This window comes from Ammospiza caudacuta, chromosome 7 (assembly GCF_027887145.1).
Source record: "Ammospiza caudacuta isolate bAmmCau1 chromosome 7, bAmmCau1.pri, whole genome shotgun sequence".
Taxonomy (NCBI): Eukaryota; Metazoa; Chordata; class Aves; order Passeriformes; family Passerellidae; genus Ammospiza; species Ammospiza caudacuta.
Genome location: NC_080599.1, coordinates 42,401,688 through 42,415,007, shown reverse-complemented (window position 1 = coordinate 42,415,007; position 13,320 = coordinate 42,401,688). Strand labels below are relative to the sequence as shown.

The following is a 13,320-nucleotide window of genomic DNA, read 5'->3' as shown; positions in this document are numbered from 1 at the left end:
TCCTTTCAGAAAAATTTTAAAAGTCCATTCTGTAAGAAGCATTTACAATTAACGGCTTGGTTTCCAGGTCTGTGTATATTCCAGATAGTGTGGACTGAACATCTCCTCTGCCTGTTCTCCAGCATTACTAGATGCAAGCAAAAGTTCCTGACTGATCAATTCAGTCCCATCCTGGCATGCCCGATTTGGAAGTGCAGATTTTCAAATGGTGGTACATCACCTCTAGGGTAACAGATCTGAAGCACAAAGTACTCTTTTTTGATTTGACAAAGTGTATCCCAATGTCCCTATTTCCATCAGAATAGATGTTAATAACTCCAGGCCTGAACATGGATCCTCCCTCACCAGAAAATTACAATTAACTTTAGCAGAAGCCTTCATTCGGGCCTGCAATATACTCTGCATATAAATGTGATCTGTACCCAGGACTGTTCTTGTGTTTCATTAAGGTCAAACCCTGAAAAGCTTTTGAATACACAGTGTTCCTACAAGGCATTGCATTTTATTGTGGTTTGTGCTGTGTATCTTTTCCTTTAAATGTTCATTAGCTCCGCTCCGTCTATGTAAAGTGTCCCTTAAAATATCATTGTGCTGGTAATAATCTTAATATTGAGGAGTGAAGAGGGCTGTATGGCAGTAGAAATGCTGCCCCGTTTCCTCCTCTCAGTGTGTAACAGGAGAAAGAAAGACCATCTTGATAGGGACTATCTGCTGAAGGAAAACTTTCAGAGGAGCTGTGAATCGGCTTTAACCTTTTAGTGGCTGCACTGTGAAGAAAATGTTTCAAGCTTCCTACCCCGAATTAGGCTTCTTTAATTTAAAAGATTGATAAATGCTAGTGGCCCTTATAATTACTGCTGCAAATACCAGAAAACAGTTACAGAGGAACAAAGAAATGCTACTGGAAACATGGTTCAGTGGTCTTGTACTTCCCTGAAAAGCTGATTATACTTTTGGCTGATTCATTTTCTTTCAGAGGGAATTTACCCTTTCTGGCAGTCTGAGTCTGGTTGCACCCACGGCACAAAATGTATCAGGGGGTGAGGAAATTGGCTCGGGGTCCTCTGTGTGTCAAACTGAAATTTGCCACCGAGCTCCAAATTTTGTCTTTTAGCCCCTGAGTGCCCCTTGTTTGGTCAGATTCAGAAGCCATTTTAACACTAGTTTAAAAATAGAGCCATTTCATTTGTGCTTTTGCAGGTGCCTTGCCCAATTCCATGCTTTCCCTGCATGACTTATCTTGTAGGATAAGCAGTAATCAAAGGTCAAGGTTATTCTGAAGTATCCAGCACAGGAGAGTTCTCTTTCTCGTAGATCCTTAAGCTGAACTTCGCACAATTATAACTGATACTGTGCCGAGAGGTAATTCAAACAGGGGAAAAGTACAAAATGACAAGCAGGAACCTTTGGCACTGTAAAATGTCCCTGGTGATTTGTACTTAGTGCTTCTTCAAAACGCAGAAGCCATTTTACCACTCAGAGCCATGGCAGAAGTGAATTATTATTTTTTTCCGAGTGGGGCTCTGCAGATCAGGGCTCCAGAGCCAGGCTTGGCACATGTGGCTCTCAGAAATGTGCCATGTACTTTACATCCGAAGATAATTTTCTCGCCTCTGTGACACAGAAGCCAAGAAGCGTGGATTTTTCCTCCCCCCCCTCTCTCCTGTCTGATTTTAAAATCAGACACAAGGTCATGCATGAAAAGCTCCGGCTGGGAGATACACCTTGCTACCCGTTTTTTTTAAGGAAACCTGGAGACAAACCTGCTTGGTTTTGCCTTCTACGTGAGCTGCGGTGGGAGAAGATGCTTCTGCATCCCCGGGCGCGGGGCCGGGGGAGGAGAGCCCGGCGCAGCAGCGGGAGCCCGGCAGCGGCCGCAGAGATGCGTTAGAAACATCCCCCGGCGAGGCGAGACGCGGGTTCCTTCTCTGTACTCACCGCGGCCGCGAAAGCACCGGAGTTTCGCTGAGGAGACTCCAGTCCCGGCTGCGGGGAGAGGGAGGAAAGGGAGGGGAGAAGAGAAAAGAGGGGAAAAAAAAAAAAAAAAAAAAAAAAAAAAAAAAAAAAAAAAAAAAAAAGGGGCGCAGTGGAAGTTGCGGCGGCGGCGGGAGAGAGGCGGCGGGGGCGGCCGGGGTGCCCGAGCCCCGGGGCCGCCTCGCTGCGCTGCCCGGCCGGCGGCAGCCCCGGGCCTGGCGGCGGGGACCGGGGCGCAGCGAAGCGGCGGCGGAGCCCGCGGAGGAAACTAAATAAATAAAATCAGACTGTTATTTAAGGCGCGTAAATTTAAAATTATTTGGACAGGAAGAGCAAGGGGAGCGGAGCCGCAGGAGCCAAAGTAACGGTTTCGGAGCCGGGCGCGGCCCCCCCGCCCCGCGGCCCCGCGCCCCGGCGCTCCCCGGGGCCCGCCCGACCTGCCCGCACCGCGGCCGGCGCGACCCTCCCTCCTCCCCGGGGACCCGCCGAGCCTCCCGCAGCACCGACATTTTGAGTGCCTCTGTGGTGGGGCAGGCTGTGCTCAGAGCCGGTGAGAAATCTTCCTTTCTCTCTCTCCTTCTTTCTTTCTCCTTTTTTAAATTTTTTTTTTTTTATTCCTCAGCCCCCCGCCCCCCCCCTCCATGCACAGGATAACAGTCCCCACGGATAAATGTAAAAGCTTTCCTGCCCTCGCTTTTTCGAGAGAATTTCAGCACTTTAGTCAGGAGATAATAGTGTCTGGCTGCTTCTGGCTGCCCAGTGAATTCCCAGGTATATTTGTGGAAGAAAACCTTTTCTTTCTTTTAGAAGATGAAAAGTGGTAGTTTTCTCCTGTGTTAACTCTTTCTTCATGTGGACAATGCCATGGCATTTCCTAGGGAGCTAATATCTTACATCACCATGCAATAAACCATTGATTCCTTTGCTCTCCCCACAGTGAAAGCTGGAAAGAAAGTATTTTCCTGTACTTAAATGTGCTGTGGCTTATTGCACTGGAGAGTGAGGAAAATTCACCTTCAAATACCTTCTCATTCACTCTCCCCCAGCTAAGGGCAGGGCAGTGCCAGGGTTAGCCCTGCACCTCTGCCCCTCTCTCCCAGCACCCACAGACCGGGTATTCCACCCTCTCATGGTGCTGCTGGCACAGATGAAACCCTCTTCGTTCCCTGTAGGACGCCTTTAGGATCTGCCCCTTTCCAAAAGGAGCTCAGCAGCCCCCGCCGTTGTTCCGAGGATAATTTAGAAACAAAGGTCAAGTGTAACAGCTTTGCTCATCCGTGTAACTGAAATAGGGGAGAGGGCTGTTGCCCCACAGTTGTGTCCTCATACAGCCTGGTCACTCTGAATCCTGGTACAGCTACATTTTATGCTCTATTTCTTCACATTTTTCTGTGCTTGCTATATTTGTTTCTATTTATACCTCTCATCTCGACGCTGCACTCTTTGCTGCCGATTCCTGGGCTGCTGCAGGGCGATCTCTGCTCCTGCCTGGAGACTTACTTGGCAGTTGGTTCATGTCTCAATAAAAGCTCTCAAAAATCTTCAATTCAATCTCACACGCTGCAGTTTTGCATCTCGGGGTAAATATGTTTGTCGACATTTTCAGGAATATGCGAGTTTTTGAAACTGCACTTTTTGATGTTGCCAAAATACTGGGGGGAAAGCGCCAAAGCAATTTCTGAAACTACATGCGATATTACAATCCTTTTTAGGTGTCAAGATCCTCTATTAATGAGACTTGCATTATATTATTTTCTCCTCGCTCAGTAAATATAAAGACTTCTGGAGGAAAGCCATTCCCCAGCAACCAGGCACCTTTTGTCACCGACAAACCCTGTAAGGTGTAACCCACCGGCTGACTGCTTTCTTTGGTTTCCTAGAGGCTCTTTGCAGTAACTATTAACTTCCTGGGATAACAGCAATTTTTGCTTTCCAAGTATCTAACGAGGAATTTCAATTGATCGTCTTGCTGAGGGGCTCGCAGAGAGAGCGCAGCGGTGAAATCAGATAAAACACACCTTTAAACCAGACTATCAGCCGTGACTCAGCCGCCGGGGCTTTGGGCATGGCCGGGGGTAATTCGTCCTGGCTTTAACCCTGAACTCCTGGCACGCAATAAAAGCCGCTATTTCTTTCTAGGCGGGGCATTTTTCTCGGAAGAGAAGTTGCTCTTATTAAGCCACTGCTTAAACTTCACCTTAGCGTAAATTAAATGCTGATAAAGCTCCAAACGGGCTTGGAATGATGTTTTTTAGGAGCACGGGTGAAAAAAAAACACAAAAACCCAAACGGGAGAAAGCTGGATATTACCTTCTGGTGTAGCACGGATTTCCTCTTTGTGAGAGGAATGGAGAGGGAAAAGCTTGTAGCATCCTCCAGGACACGAGGAAAGGAAGATGGAGAGCAACACAGAGCGATTTGGGTCACTTCACCTCGGGGACCTGTGGATATGTTGCTCGGTTTAATATTTCAGGTGGTTTAGTGCTCTTTCTACCGGGAATTTTGGGGTTATTTCCCCAAAAATGCTTATGTGCTGTGCTGCTCCGATTAATGATCGTGGCACAATTTTTCATATTTCACAGAGGTTTTTAATCAGAACACAGCAGTGTGACAGAGCTTATAGTAAATGTGACAGACAGTTTCAGCAATTTTTTTTTTTTACTTGAAAACGTAGTAACTGATTTTGTGGGGCTAATTAAAAAAAAAAGTTAAAAACTAAACTTAAGTATTCCCTCTCCTCTTTTAAGTGCTATTTAAAGTAGTATTCATTTTGCATTGATTTAAAACTTTCTATTTTGCACGACTGAAATGTAGATTATTCAAAATTAAGCACTTTAAACTGCCCATCTGCCCAATAAGTAGATCCTGTACAAATGTTAAAAGTTTCATAATAGACTCTTCCCGACACGGTGCTGAGCATCGTTGGCTCCTGTTGGGGCTGGAGAGGCAAATGAGTTTCAGTCTGGTGAATACTCTCAACTCTCTTTTGCAATAGGAAATTTCCAATGGTTAAATTGTGTTTTAGATGCAAGCAATAACTTAACTTTACAAATATCAAAAGTGCTGCTTCCTAAATGTCACCTTATTCAAATGTTCTTGTTTTGTGAGATGCTGTGATTAAAATAGTTTATTTCCAGACAAACCAGAATATTGGTGGAAAGCAAATATTACTTAGAGAACATCTAAACTGCAATCAGCAGACGAAGCGACCAGAAGTGTTGCATTGCAGCTTTCGTGTCCTCTTTGACAATGGTTCTCTGCTGCTTGTTTTGAAACTAGAAAAAAAAACGTCCTCTGCAGTGCACAGTAAACACGAACTACTAAACTGAGCTGTTTAAAACCTCTGGCACTCGAAGAAACACCGCTTATACTGTTTCTGGTAACTAAATTCAAAACCAGATTGGTGAAAGTTTAAATACACAAAGAGGAAAAGTGTTATGTAAATTTAGAAAGTAAGTGACCTAGTTCTACAAGCTCTTGTTAGTGACAAAATGCAGTTACTGCCTAAAGCATCTAAGCGCCATCCACTGTCCTCTGGCCACGCAGCCTTTGACTTCCAGCTCTGCCTGTGCAGGGGCTGCAGGTGACCCCTTGTTAAAAGGATGTTTTTAGCTAAAACAGGACCTCAGACTCTTGAGCCTGACCGAAAGGGAAGGGAGGGAGTGAGGAGAAGGGAGGGGTGCATTGAGAGGTGGGAGAAATCACAGTAAACTATTTCCTTTTCTTAAAGGTCCAGCAATATTAAGCAAGTGAATGAATACTAGCTCTTGTATTAATGACTTGATACGAATGACCTAAAATAAATTGTAAAAGTTGATACTGGAAAACTAGATATGAGCAACCAACATACACACGGATGAGTATGTGTGAAAGTGAAAAGTGGAAAAGGAAACTGCTGGGAGCATGGATTCAAAACATTTCCATTGTCTAAAAACCCACCTCTGGAATTTCTCAAGACTTACACTACCAGCTGTTCAGAAGGAAAAAAAAAAAAAAAAAAAAAAAAAAAAAGAAAATAAAAATGTGACAACAAACGTTGTTAAAAAGGAGGGAAACACCCCGAGCAGTCTGCACACCCTCAGGTCCAAAGGAGCCGCCGTCGTGGCGGGGCTCAGTCCATGCTGGGGGGGACGGCGCTGCTGCTGGCCTCCAGCAGTTCCACCACGGCCGCCCGGCGGTACAGCTTGGCCAGGTCGCAGGCGGTGTTGCCGCGCTTGTTCTGGTGGCCCACCTTGCACTCGGAGCGCGCCAGCAGCAGCTGCACCACCCGCACGTGGCCCTCCTGCGCCGCCAGGTGCAGCGGCAGGTTGCCCTCGTTGTCCTCGATGTTAACGTCGGCTTCGAACTCCAGCAGAGTCTGCAAAGTGTCCAGAAAGCCCTCCCTGGCTACGTCGTGGATGACGGCGAAGCCGGTACTGTCTTTCAGGTTGGGGTTCGCCCCGTTGCTGAGCAGCCGCCGGGCGATTTCGGGGTTGCCGAGTTTCATCACCTGGGAAAGAGAGAGGAGAATTGGATACCGCGGGTGGGGGTTTGCTCCAGCACTGCCTCCCGTCCTCCTGCTCAGCCCTGGATTTTGTCAGAGCCCAATTCTCATTTAAAGCAGACAGAGGAGACTCGCTACAGAGCTAATGACACACCAGAACGTCTCGTTTTTCATGTATTTGTTAGTGAACTCGGTGAAATTGTGAGAGATGTTATCATTTCGGTGGTCATAGCTTTCTGCCTCGGAGAGGTTAATGCCTGAAATAGCACAGAATGGCATATAACAGCTTCTTTTTTTATTTCCCCTAACGAGGGTCATCTCAGTTTCTGAACATATAAAAATTAAGTATAGTTCGATTTTATTTGCCTAAGTATTGAGAGACCTTTGCATTACTGTTTAATCTTGTTAAACAGCAAATATAGGGTCTCTGAGGAACAGATATTTTACCTAAGCAACAGCAAATGTAGAATGTGTTTTTACAAGCTTTCAGGTGTTTACATTGTCTGTGCATTATCATAAAACAAATATTTGGACTATACCATAGCTCTATCTGTTGAGAAACATAAATGTTAAAAGAAATTCTTCTCCCCAATATTTGTGTTTCATTAGGTCATCCAAAAAGGAAAAGTCAAAAGGAATGTTTCAAAGTTACAGAAATTGTCTTCTAAAATCAATATATTATATTATACTTTCACAACCTTTCTATAACTAAACTGTGGCTATGTTCTGTTGTTAAATCATCCCTTGAAAAAAATATTCAACAACAACAATAATTGGATTTTCTGACTGTTTCTCTCAGGGAAAAAAAAAAAAAAAGAGCTTCTTTCAAATTTTCTTAATTGCACCATAAAACTATCATAATTAGAACACAAATCTCTCTTATTTGTAACTTAACTGCTTGCACCGATTTCCTTGTAATTCCTGATTTTTTGTTTGCACACTTTCCAAAAATGAACACTGTAATGTATATTGTGTAATCTCTAGCCTATAGGCAGTATTTTCCTGTCCTTGTAACTAATCTCATTGTAAGTACAAAATTCGAAAAAACCCCAACTCTTTTCTATTTCCTCAGAGAGAGATTCACACATTGATTTGAAAATCTTGATTAATTTCAAAAAAATCAGCATAAACGAGCATTACAGTGCATTAGATTTAGCTTAAGGTACAATTTCTACAGAGGTTTGCTGAAAATCTCTCCTGACGAAAAATACATATCAAGTTTTTTTAAGAAAAACAAGATATAATAAATACATTTATGTACAGTGTTTGAAGTGTAAAGCAGCCCAGCACATTATAACCACAGACAGGAGCAGAAGTGCAGATAAGACAGGCTGGGATTCAGGAAAAGAGATCTCTCTGTGCCCCAAGGCTTCCAGCTCCCGACTTCCAGCCAGTTCTTTCACTTCTGACAGAGATGGAAGCGATGTAAAAGAAAACAAGATTATTGTGATCTCTCTTTGTTTAGTAAAAACCGGACATTCTGATCTCTTTTTGAGAGCCCAGGCTGTATTATTTGTGAATTCAAAACATATATTTGGGTTAAGTGAGAGTTTTCAGTGTTCAGGCCAGGGGACTGAAGGCTTCAGTTAAAGATGCGAGGGGGAGAAAATCCAAAAAAAGGTGGTGCTTTTTGGCCGTGGGCTACAGCTGAACAGCAAATGCCTCCTATATTTTGCAAAATAATGTTAGGGGGGAGGGAGGAGAAGAAGTAAAAAGCATTAATTTAATAAATCTGACGAAGAGCATAAGGGCAGGAGATGTATTTGAGGCCTGCATAGGTACACTTCACCAGAAATAAAAAGGACAGAGCAAGACAAGCCGAGTAGTTGTTTAATTAAACATAAATGCAGAGGAAAAATATAAATTCATTGACATTAATATAGGAGCATTCTCTCCGTTGTAATTGAGAGAGAGATTACAGAGAGATTATCTCACTCTTGCAGAGTGCACTGAGAGAGAAGTCTTTCGAGCGTGGCCAGGCACCCACAGCACATTTTAGGATGATACATATTGAAAATAAGTCGGCAGATTCTCCTGTTTTGGTTTTTGTGGTGGTTCATTAGCTCGGTTGCTATAATCCCTAAGAAGTATTGTTAGGGCACAGATGCAGCTGGATGCTATGTAATTGTGTAAAATATACCTTAATTCAGGACATGGACAGTTAGCTGCTTTTAGAAAAAAATGTCCAGCATTCCTGTAGGACAAATCGGTTTTCAGCCCCCTTGTCCTGAGGATAAATCAACTAGCTAAATGTTTCCTGCTTTCTTAAAGAATTTAGCTTGTCTAAGTTTTTAATTTAAACCCTTTCACTCTCTTTAAAGTTGCTGCAAGTGCCTGCACTGCCATGCGATGCCCTATTTAGGTGTTAATAGGACAGCGAGGAGCTCACAGATCTCCAGCTTCAGCGAAATTATCAAAAAAGGGTCATTCCTGCATTATCAGCAAGAGGTGCTTATTTTCCAGCTTTAACATTTTGATGTTAAGCCAAAAATCTGTAAATATCTCGAGTACACTCACAGGTTCTATGCTATCTAAAAATCCACTTTCAGAAATTATTACCATGGTTTTGGGGGAAGGGGGAAGAGGGGTTAAAAAACAATTTTACTAATGTGTGAAATGAAAAAGACCTATAGCTCCACTTCCACATTGTATTACTTATAACTTAAGTAAAAATAGCCACACTTATTTTCCCTCTGGAATTATAAATCACATCTTTCACTATTTGGAAGGTATTCTAGCCTTTTTGCCATCATTATCTGATAATATTAAAAGCAAAATCTTTCATCAGCTACAATACTTAGCAGTTGGACGAGTTCCAACTCCTGCCTGCACAACTATACAGTTAAAAATTAGGACACAGCACCCTATACGATCAGAAAGGAAATAAATGGAAGCACTGCCCTGCCAGCCGATCTGAAAAAAGCAAATATTAAAGTTTTGAATATGAATGAAAAAGCAAGTGATTCAGCTGGAACCCTGGCTCGCAGGGCTAGCTCTTAATGTACATCGGAGGTCCTCGCTTCTGAGCAGCATGATTCCCAATGAGAAAGGTCATTCCCACAAACAGAGCATAAAGGAAAAGTACCATCCACAGCAGACCCCAGCACCCAGACGAGCCACGCTTTAAAAGCACATTGCAGGAAAAAAAAAAAAAAAAAAAAAAAAAAAAAAAAAAAAGGAAGAAAAAAAAGATAAAAATCCTAAGCTTCAGACAGAACAGAACATTTGTGTTTACAGACCTGCTATGAAATCCTGCTCACCTAAGCTGATTTCTTTCCATCTCAGCTCTCTCACTCCTTGCCTCTTCCCCACGAAGTTAGCAAATATTAGCAAACTCGTAGCCCGTTTGACATTGAGGGTGATCCCCGATTGAAAGAATGGTTTTGACCAGTTTTATTTCAAGTACGTCATTTTAGGGAGTTGGAGCCACTAAACTTATAAAATATGGCATCCAACGAGTTTGAAAAACCACTCGAATTTCATCCACCAGCCTGCTTAAAACGTTGTCTTTTTTGGAAACCCGGGTCACGTAGGTACCAGTGATGAAATATTTTCTCCCTCTCTGGATACCAACCTGCAGCGCAGTCCTCCCAAATCCATTTTGTGCATTGACGTTTACATTCTTTTGCAACAAATTAGTAAGTTGCACTAGGTCCCCCTTGGCAGCCGCGGACGCCAGCTCGTTCCCAGAAGGCTCGGCCATTCTTTAGGGTGACTGACGATCGGAAAAAAGATGAGATTTTTTTTTTTTTTTTTTAACCAGGCATGGCATCGGAGACTGACAGAAGGATTGGGATGGTTAATCTTCTGGAGTAAGACCTTGTAGTAAATACTCGTAAAAAACCTCCTTGCCAAGAGCCCGCCCCTAACTCACACGTGATTATTCAGCAAAACTGCAGCTCCACTTGAAGCAAGATTTCTTTGCTTCCACATATAGAGTAACTCTTATTAAAGACTTTGGCCACTTTCGCGGGGGAAGGGGGGGAATAGATTAACAGCTAGGCAAGATATTGTATATGTTATAGGTAACATATACACGTACACCGGAGACTCACTCAGACCTGAGGTCTTGGAAGAAGAAGACAACCCACCCTGTTCACAGCCGGTTTCTGAAACTTAGCAGCAGCAGCAGCAGCTCGGAGGAAAGGTCTCCTGTAGCAGTGTGCATCCAGCTCCCGCTCGGGATCCCCCCCTTCATCCCTCTCCGTCGGCTTAGTCCGGGCCCAGCGGGGAAGGGAAGGACGAGCCGCGCCCGCGGAGGGCCGGGCGCGGCGGCGGCGGCTGTCCGGGCTCCCAGCTCGCTGCCTCGGCGCTCTCGCTCCCCGCAGCCGCAGCAGCAGCAGCTTCACTCCCGCGGCCCCGCGCAGCCTCCGCGCAGCGGGCGGGCGCGATCCCGGCCGGCGGCCGCCCCCGGCGGCGGCGGCTCCGGAGCATCCAGGAGGGCGGCGGGCGGCGCGGGGGGGCTGCCGCGAACCGCCGCCCGCTCTCAGGGCGTGGAGGAGCCGCGGCTCGGAGCCGTCTCCGCCGTCGTCCCTCGGCCGGGATCTCTCCGCCGCCGCTGTCCGCCCTCCGCCGGGCGCTCCCCGGGACAGGCGCTGCTCCCGCCGCGGCCGCGGGGCGCGGGCAGAGCTCCTGGCGGGGGCAGGGGCTGCGCTGGTGCCGCCGCTGCCCCGGCCCGGCCGCGCTCGCAGCCGCACTGACAGCCCCGCTCGGCTCCTCTTCCAACTTCGCGAAATAAAGCTGCACTTGCCGGTCCGCGGCCGCCGCCTCCGCCCGCGGCTTTGCGCTCCCCCCTTTTTTAAGCGCAAACAATCGCTACTTCTGTTTCCTAAGGACACGAAGCCGGTTTCTCTCTCCTTTTTTTTTTCCCCTTCTTTTTTTTTTTTTTTTTTTTTTTTTTTTTTTTAACCTCATCAGCTTTTTTTGAAAAGAAAAAAAATTTGAGCGCTTTTTGAGTTGAAACACCCGCCCACATTTTAACGGCAGAGATTTAAGGAGGCGCGGCGGAGTTCGGGCAGGAAGGCCTGCAGCGGTTCCCGCCCGCCCCTCGCCCGGCCCCGCCGCGCTCCGGCCGCCGCCGCAGCTCCGCGGCGCCCGGTGCCGTCCCCTCGCCGCGCAGCCCGGGCACGGCTCCGCCACGGCCAGCGCGGCCCTGCCGCTTTTAGCAGCAGCGCTGCTGAGGCTTAGGGGGGGAAAATGAAAGGAAAAGGAGGCTGTAGCAGCGGGAGCCGCCACACCCCGGCGGGAGGAGCGGGATCGGGGGCGCTGGGCAGGCGGGAGGGCCGCGGCGCTGCCCGGAGCTGCTCCCCGGCGGTCCCCACCTGCCCGCGGGGCGAGCGGAGCCGGCTCCGGTGCCGGTGCCGGCCCCTTGGCCCTGGCCGGGCGCCCCGCGGGCAGCGGCTCCGCGCTCGGGCCGCCCCGGCAGCGGCGCGGGCTCCTCTCCCGTCCTGAGGACAAGGTCAAGGATGAAGGGTCAATGTCAAGTTGTCTTAGCGGTGGAAGGCGACCGTCCACGAGAGCGCTCCTTGCTTCCCGCGTTTCTGGTGTCCTTGATTGATTCGAAAGTGCCATTTTGAAGGGGAGCCGCGCCCGGGCACCAAGAAGACGCGAGGACTTCGCTTTCCCTTCCCAGGGCGAAGAAGTGAGGATGGTACAGCACGGGGATGTCACCGCCACTCTGCCTAACAGTGTTTAGTGTCTTAAAGTGCTTCAATGGCTGGATTGCTTTAGGTTTCAGGGAGCCTCGGAGGACTGCGTTCTGCCAAGCGAACCCTCCGAGAGGTAAGCAGCGATGTCATGGCTCCCTGATAAGCACACGTAACCCATCGCTCGCAGGGGCAATCTGCACGTCTGTTTTCTGCGTGGACGCCACGGGAAAGTGATTTTTGAATGCAAAAAGGCGAGACAGCCCGGGGAGGTGCGTTCGGGAGGGAACCTGCGGTGGGTACAGCTCCTGCAGCGCTGCCCTGCGCGGGGAACCTGCGGCTGGCAGCCGGGCCGGGGCCTGAGTCGGGGCGGCCGCCGTCTCACAGAGCCGGTTCTACAGCCGTGGATCTGCAGCTGAACGAAACCAGACTTCTCTAACTGGCTTTCCTCTCAGCTTCGGTTGCGTTTTGCTTTGCAGCTGTATTTTCCTGTACTGATTCCCCCATCCACGCTTGTTTGCGAGTGTTACAAAGGTGACAAGTGTGAGCTGCCTACACACGAAGCAGGGAAAACAGCTTTGTTCAGTTTACCAACTGACCCTCCACTCCCATTCCCACTAAAGGGGAGAAAAAACACGTGTATTTTAAGGGCCTCGTTGTGGTAATTCTCGTCCAGAAGCAGTAGTGCTTTTTCCCATTCCTTTCCCCCCGTTTTTTAAAAGCAAAAATATAAATTATAACTTCCCTCAAAGTTAGCTCTAGAAATATATGTATGCAAATAGCATCTGTTTATTCAAATACAGTCGCTTTTCTGCATAAAGAGGGAATTTATATGTAAGACTTGGATTATTGAGTCAGATGGCTTATAAATTACTTATTTTGTGACTAATTACTGCCTAAAATCCACAGGCTTTGGTGGTGTTACCTGTTGCTAACTTAGTGCAAAATTAGACCTGCAAATATTACAACAGTCTCACACTAATTTTTTGTTGGTTTATGGTTCAGAATAAAGCTTCCATCTTCTGTTAATCACACCACATAGCAAAATAATTAAGTAAAGTGTAGCTGTAGTGCTGCAGGCCTCCTGCAAGTAAAGCTGCCTGGCCAGAAAATGCCACCAAACTTCCTCTGCCGTGCAGGTCTGTCAAAAGTCTTTGCAGAAAGCAGTTCGTTAATCCTGATCATTTCCTCTCACGAGTGATAAAGATACTCCACCTA

General features: G+C 46.9%; 2 protein-coding genes across 3 annotated transcripts in view; one reads left to right on the top strand and one right to left on the bottom strand.

Moving 5' to 3' along the window:
* Positions 1 to 6,029: 6,029 nt before the first annotated feature.
* CDKN2C (cyclin dependent kinase inhibitor 2C) lies at positions 6,030 to 10,745 on the bottom strand. 2 transcript variants are annotated; one of them, XM_058808933.1, is made up of 3 exons: positions 10,549 to 10,745; positions 10,032 to 10,172; positions 6,030 to 6,463 (listed from the first exon to the last, which is right to left on the bottom strand). In XM_058808933.1, exons 2-3 carry the CDS (start codon positions 10,158 to 10,160, stop codon positions 6,086 to 6,088), a joined length of 507 nt encoding a protein of 168 aa, XP_058664916.1. In that variant the 5' UTR covers positions 10,161 to 10,172; positions 10,549 to 10,745; the 3' UTR covers positions 6,030 to 6,085. The 2 variants fall into 2 exon arrangements, with proteins under 2 accessions (XP_058664916.1, XP_058664915.1); XM_058808932.1 differs by lacking the exon at positions 10,549 to 10,745 and having other exon boundaries at positions 10,032 to 10,539.
* Positions 10,746 to 11,705: 960 nt separating this feature from the next.
* The window catches only part of FAF1 (Fas associated factor 1), a 148,065-nt gene continuing 146,450 nt past the window's right edge, over positions 11,706 to 13,320 (top strand). The window contains exon 1 of the mRNA XM_058808121.1: positions 11,706 to 12,238. The gene's annotated coding sequence lies outside the window, so the exon portion shown is untranslated. The remainder of the gene's footprint in view (positions 12,239 to 13,320) is intronic.